The following is a 6,749-nucleotide window of genomic DNA, read 5'->3' as shown; positions in this document are numbered from 1 at the left end:
GCAAACTGGAAATCCAAAATACAGTGTGCTTGCGAGGACTGGTGGAAAAAATACTGATCTTCTAACTTACCTCTAGGTGGTTAGTTCTCATCAGCTCGGTTTTGCTTTATAATGTGTTGTCTTTTCAATGGGGCGGCCCAACGGGAGCTGTTTGATGGTACCCCAGTGATAGCCACAGCTACGGGACAGCCGCTGTGCAAGAAGGAGCAGGGGCCGGAGCGTCTGCAGGTGCGGATCTGCCTTGTGGCTAGTGGAGGCACAATGGGCAAGGGGAAAAAGAATGGTTTGATTTCACACTGCAACCTTCAGGAGCACCCTAGAAGCGCATTGGTGTCTGACACCAGGATTTGCGTGTCGGGGGGGAATGTAGCAATAGCACAGGGAAACAGAAATGTGGAAACAGGAAGCGAAAGCCCCCAGTCCAGCATGAAAGGTTGGGATTTTCAAATGAAATTCCCAGATTTTCCAGCTTTGGGTTCCCAAGAGGAGAACGTGCATTCTGGTCTCTCTGGGGGATGTGTTTGCAAGCAGCTCAGCTTTGGGGAATGCTGCTTGGAACCTCTGATGAAAGAATGTTGATGTCAGACTTCTGACCCATCTATAAAGCTTTAGAGCGGTTTTCCTTTTCTCTCCGTTTCTGCTGACTCCAGTCACTAGTGCTGTCAGCACTGTTTAGGAACACTATTTTTCAGTGTTCAACGTTGTTTCCTGATAAAGAAATAATGGCAGGGGAAAAAAAATACCCTGCTGACATGCAGAAGGCGGCTGGTGACTGCTGTGAGCACAGTGACATTTGCAGACACCTGGAGTTCAGGTGTCTGCAGTCCTCGTTATCACTTTGTAGTCAACATATGGCATGTCTTCATGGCAAAAGGCAAGGACTCCTCAACCCAGCGGTGCTCCTGGCTAATACAGCTGTTATTTTTCCTTTTCCTGCTGCCCAAGTAACTCCTAGACGTTTGGATCTAGCTGTGTTGTGCTGTTCCACAGGGGCAGTGAAAGGAGATCTCCAAATCCCAGCGCCCCATCACAGGTTACGCTTCGCTGCCGAGTCACCTCCGTCCAGCTACATCCTGGAAAAAGGGGGTGACTCACGTCCCTGCTCCGCGCCAGCCAACACTGGAGGTGCGTTAGCCAACAGTGACCTGACCGTGAGTCACTGCAACTTTCCGTTTCTTGGCCCTGCTATTTTTGGGTCCGGTAATTACGAGGTGAGCTGTGAATCACCGGTGTCTCGCTTTATGCCGGGAGGAAACCAGGCAAATTGTGTTAACGTGCTTGGCAGGAGGGATTCTTGTTCTCCAGCGTTTTACAGGCTTTGGCCCTACTTCTTGCTCCCCAGGGCGATGTGCTCACCCTTCTTCACGCATAACTGTCACGCAGGATCTGAGCAATGGCCGGACGGGCTTGGGTTTGTTCTCCCTCCAGCCGTGTGTCACCTTCTGGGCAGGAATTGATGTTTCAAAGGCCTGGAGGGGATTCCCAAGGGGTTCCAAAGGCTTTTATTGATTTGTGCATCCAGTCCACGTAGGCAGTGTTTAGCTTAGAAAATGGAATCAAGTGGATCACTCAGAAGGAAGCCAGACACCCGTGTTGACGTTGGCCTCTATGGCTGCTGGTTTTGCAATGTTTCTGCCATTCAGAGGGACAACCATGCCCCGAGGCTCGTTCTTCCCGTTTGCTGTGTGCTGTGGTGCACAGCAGCACGGCTACGTTGAACCTTGCCAGTAGTGCCAGGGGAAAGTTGCTGACCCCTTCTGTAAACACTTTGATGATGAATCGAGAGAGGAACGCACGGGACTTTTATGAGGAACGGACCCCGAGACAGCGCTAAACCTCCCAGCAGGTAGAACTGCTGGGTGTCCTGCACGAGCACCAGTTAAATCCCATCCCTCTGTTTCACTGCTTCGCTTCCCACCATCTGAGCAGGATAGATTCACCCGCAGCCTTCTTTTGGTGCCCCAGGGTTGTTTTCCTTGCACGTTCCTCCTTCTGCCAGTCCCCTCCCAGCTCAACTTAACAATTCATTGTGCCTGTTAAAAACTGGTCTCCAAACACTTCCCCTCAGATACAAGAAAACCGAGGGCGTTTTTTTGCGCCCAGGAGACCCTGGGCTGGAGACTGCTGGGGATATTGCGAGGCTGTTGGGGAAGGATTGGGGATGGAGGAGCTGTAAACCTGCAGGAATTTGAAAAACCTCCTTTAATTTAAGAGGAATGTCCTTTTGTTCCCCAACGGATGGGCCCCGCTCCAAAGGCGTTCAGGTGCAGTAACTGTTACCAGATGGGCTGTGAAAAGCAACACAAACAGGTGGCGAGGACAACAACCGTAGACTTTCATTTCCTCGTCGGCTTCTCCCCGTGCCTTACACACCCCCTCGAGAAGGGAAGGATGAGGAGAGCCGCCGTAGTTGTGCACGGCTAAAGGAACGACTGTCGAGGGGATATTCTGCAGCTGTATATAGCAGGTCAAGCCCTCGGACTGTCCGTGGTGAGACTCCTCTGGGCCAAGGTGTGCGGTGATTACCTGGAATGAGATGTAATTCACTAGCACGTGCATTTTTATAGAATCAACGATCAATATATTTCAGCGCATGCTGACACGTGTATTGGCTCACATCCTCCCAGGTGTGACTACTGTTCTTCCATGTAAGACAGTGGGACCACGCTGACACTGCCCACCTGGGGCTCTTCCTGGTGCGCTTGGGAGCGTTGATGGCTGGGGCTCCAGGAGCACGAGATGGTTTTGGTAGGACTTCACGCATTCCGGAGCACTTGAAGAGGGACGAGTGCAGGGTGATCTCATGCCAGTCCTGCTGCTGAACAAGGCTGTTGTATGGAGCACGTCCTGCAGGCTGGTGCCTTGCTCTCCCCTTCCTTCGGTGTGGCTTCCCGCGGTAGCTGAACTGTTTGCTGGGCTGTGACGGGTGTGTTGAGGGAACCAGTACACACATGGTACAAGCAAAACCAGTGTCATAGCCTCTGGCTTGTCCTGATAAAGAGCACTCAGACCCCTGGAGTCTTGAAACCATTGAGGTTATTCACCTCATTGCTGAGGGCTCGTACCTTTCTAGCCATTTACATCTTCAATTGTCTCTCCTAGATGATCAGCTGAACTCAGAAGAGAAGAAGAAGAGAAAGCAGAGGCGGAACAGGACTACCTTCAACAGCAGCCAGCTCCAGGCGTTAGAGAGGGTCTTCGAGAGGACTCACTACCCCGATGCGTTTGTACGGGAAGACCTTGCGCGCAGAGTCAACCTCACTGAAGCCAGAGTTCAGGTAATGACCACAGCTTGTATCCAGACACACCCCACCTGAAGTGGGTCATCAGGCCATTCCAATACGGCAGTAGAAATCCTCGAGGTCTGCGTGGCACACTGAGGTGTGTGACCAAGCTTCTGGGTCATGCTGTATGGCAGACCCAAGCTTGCCATGCCTGGAGGAGGACTGTCAGGCCTGATCTGCCACCATATTTACCTCCTGCCCAGTCAGATATGTTCACATGGTTCTTCGAGGCCAAGATTTTGAGCGTTCTGCGCTCAGGCTGCTCTCATTATCTCGAGCTGCTCAGCTCTTAGGTTGCCAGCCTGCTCCTTCTGAAAGTCAAAGCAGACCTTGGAACACAGTGTGTTGTACAGCACTCCTAGTCCTTGCTGCCTGCAGGACAGGACACACCTGGTCCCATCGGGACCTCACTGAGAGTTCCTTGCACGAGGGCTTTATCAGGGCAGGCAAAAAGATTGTCATGTCGTTAGAGTTTCCAGTGACCGACATGCCAAAGCAGTCTGCTTTCATCTTGCGCAGCAGGCAGAGGTAGTGTTGTGAAACGCGGAGCGTTGCAGCAGAGCTGGTTGAGATGGTTAGTGTATGTGTGCTTCCCACCCCAGGTGTGGTTCCAGAACCGGAGAGCCAAATTTCGCCGGAACGAGAGGGCAATGCTGGCCAGCAAGAATGCCTCTCTGCTCAAATCCTACTCAGGGGACGTGACCGCCGTGGAGCAGCCCATAGTACCTCGCCCAGCTCCAAGACCCACCGACTATCTCTCCTGGGGTACCGCCTCGCCTTACAGGTGAATGAATGTCCCCTCTGGGGCTGACTAGTTTTTGGCACGGTACAGAGCAGCCTGAGAGCATCCCTCAGGTCGCTCACACGGGCTGTTTACATTTGCATGTGACAACTCGAGGATACAGCAGTCTGACCGCTCCACTGGTTTCCCTTACCTCTTCCCATCCCAACCCCATCTTACTGCCAGGCTTACAAGGTAGGCTTGGCTCAGCATCATCACCATGGCTTTCTGGCAGCCGCTGCATGAGAGGTTGCAGCTTCTGGGTTTGGTGGTCTCTCTCTGCAATTCAGGAAGTGTCAGAGGAGGATCAGGTAGAAATACACGGAAACAAAAAGGGGTTGCACTTGCTTCCCTAGTGCCTCCATTTTAAAGCTAGGAAGAAACCTTTCCACGGGAACTCAGATGCAGGGGAGGTGATGGCAGAGCTCTAGAGGAGGCTCAGCCACCACGCAGTGGCCAGAAGAGGGAGTTCTGTGGCTATCGCAATGCAGTCACTGGTTGGGATGCAAGGAAGGGCTGGGAACTCACTCCATGCATGACGCTCCCAATCCTCTCCTCAGAGGTCAGCACTGAACTGGTAGCAGTTTCTTTCTAGTTGCTAGAGCACAAGCGTGTGAACGTGTGTGAACAAGCTGTTGTGCTGTGCTGTGGTTTGCCCACGGTAAGGCCCAGGTGTCTCTGGGTGGCAGAGTGGTGTTCAATGTCCATCTCCTGTGGCCAGCACTGCTTAAGGGGTGGCAGGAAAGAAGCTCAGGTGTGACAACCCCAGTCTACTCAAAGGATCTGGGATGTCCATGTGTGTCACAAGACTCCCTGTCCTCCTCCGTGCCATCTACAGCCCAACAGGAACTGGGTGTGGACACAAGATCCACAGGATGTATTGGTTTGTGGGGAGCCAGCTGGCTTGTAGGCAGTTACAGATGAGGCTGGTGGGTATTTTTTAGCACAATGGCTTCACTGTTGGTCAGGACCTTGGAGCCTTTGGCTGGATTTCTTCCTGTTCATCAGCCAGCTTTCCATTGGCTTCTGGGAGCCACATCATGCCCCAGACCTCTCTTTCTTGGTCACTTCGACCCCCTTCTTGCACCCTAAACATTGCTTGTGCTGTTAGGTCTACAAACACATGGCCTTCCTCATAGTTTTTTGCTTCAATACCATGAGGTCCTCCTCAACCACCCTGTATCTCCAGAAAAACAAGTCATAGGTTCACCCCCTCCAGATACTGAAGAGGATGCTTTTGATGACCACCAGTTTGGTCTTAGAGAGCGCCTTTAAAATGCTTTGGGTTTTATCTGAGGACTGCTGGCTGGCAGAATCCCCCTTTCGGTTTAAGGCTTTCTCTCTGTGAAGTGCTCCTTGGTGCAGCATCCTAGAGAGGAGTCTGGATGGTAAGTGACAGGAGAGAAGTACAGATCCTTCCCCACCCTGCTGAGACTGCTCTGGTTGCAGTACCAAATCCCTGCAAAACGCTCATGGCTTATCTCTACCTCTTAACACTCTTCAAGCCAGATCATTCTTCCCAAGATGTTGTTTACACGAGGGGCTTAATAACAGCTTCTAGGAGAAGACCTTGCAGAGATGACTCCCAGCAGCACATTCGGAAGGGCTTTCTGGGGCCACTTTGGGCAATGAGAAGCCCAAGGCGCCTGGGGCGTGCGAACGAGGAGAGCAACAGAGAAAGGAAAGCCTTAGGGATGTTTTTTCTCTCCCTGAGGTTCAGACCTGGCCGTGCCTCTCCATGGTGCGAAGACGCATCCTCACTGTCTTGATACCTTCCCCGTGTCTTAAGCCAAGACGTTTCAGCAAGGACGTTTGCAGCTTACGGCCGTTCCTGCTGGCCAAACCAGAACGGGTCGTTACCCCCCCACTGCCCTGCTGAGGGGTGGGGGTGGTTGGCAGAGCAGCAGAGCAGCTGCTTTCCACAGTGTGGAGCAGCCAGGACCCTCAGACACTTCTTGCTCCCCAGGCTTTCTAATCCTGGTCATCTCTTAGCAATTGCGCTCATCTTAATGGGCACCCAGGCCAAGTTGTCACTGCCCCATTAAAGCTCTGAGCTGAGCAGGGCTTGTCACTTGGTGAAGAACAGCCATGCAGAGCGTTTGCATGGCCCTCTGCCCCCTCCCCGTCTCCCCGGCGCTGCCGTTGCTGTCCCTGATCAACAGCTGTTCCGTGAGAGGGCTGCGAGCTGGGCTGAGGGCTTGCATGGCCGGCGCTGTTTCCACTCTTAGATCTGGGGAAAGTTTTCAATCAGCGTGTTTGTTCTCCAAATACAGTCAGCCGCAGGTCAACCAAAGCTATTTACAGATCTGTGTCACGGAGATAGCCAAGAAGATACTATTATTTTTTTGAAGTTGAAATGTTTTGCTTAGACATTTTTTCGCGTAGGTTCCCAAGAAAACAAGACTCGCAGTCGTGCCGTCAGCCTGCACTTCCCACTCCAACAACCTTTGACTCCACGGGCCATTGAAAACTGTGTTTGAAAGAAGGATTTTAGGCCTCCAAAACGTGATGTTTGTCTGTGTTTCGTGAAAGCAGGCAGCTGAGTAGGGGAATGAGACTCTTTCTGTGCCTGAACAGAGCAGAGGGAGGGGGCAGAAGGATGACTTCAACCCTTACTAGACTCTGGAGACTCTCTGGAGCAACTCTCCAGCAATTCTGAAGTCTGGAGGTGGCCTTCCAGCGAG

At 52.3% G+C, this 6,749-nt stretch overlaps 1 protein-coding gene across 1 annotated transcript in view; it reads left to right on the top strand.

Annotated features, from left to right (window-relative positions):
* Positions 1 to 261: 261 nt before the first annotated feature.
* Positions 262 to 6,749, top strand: part of LOC104499545 (paired mesoderm homeobox protein 1-like) — an 8,830-nt gene continuing 2,342 nt past the window's right edge. The window contains exons 1-3 of the mRNA XM_010143062.1: positions 262 to 424; positions 3,103 to 3,278; positions 3,887 to 4,068. Coding sequence (XP_010141364.1) covers positions 262 to 424; positions 3,103 to 3,278; positions 3,887 to 4,068 — 521 coding nt within the window. The remainder of the gene's footprint in view (positions 425 to 3,102; positions 3,279 to 3,886; positions 4,069 to 6,749) is intronic.

The sequence above is a fragment of the Buceros rhinoceros genome, unplaced genomic scaffold, assembly GCF_000710305.1.
Source record: "Buceros rhinoceros silvestris isolate BGI_N320 unplaced genomic scaffold, ASM71030v1 scaffold40489, whole genome shotgun sequence".
In the NCBI taxonomy this organism is placed as follows: Eukaryota; Metazoa; Chordata; class Aves; order Bucerotiformes; family Bucerotidae; genus Buceros; species Buceros rhinoceros.
The sequence above is the reverse complement of the archived record's forward strand: the minus strand, read 5'-3'. Positions and strand labels throughout refer to the sequence as shown.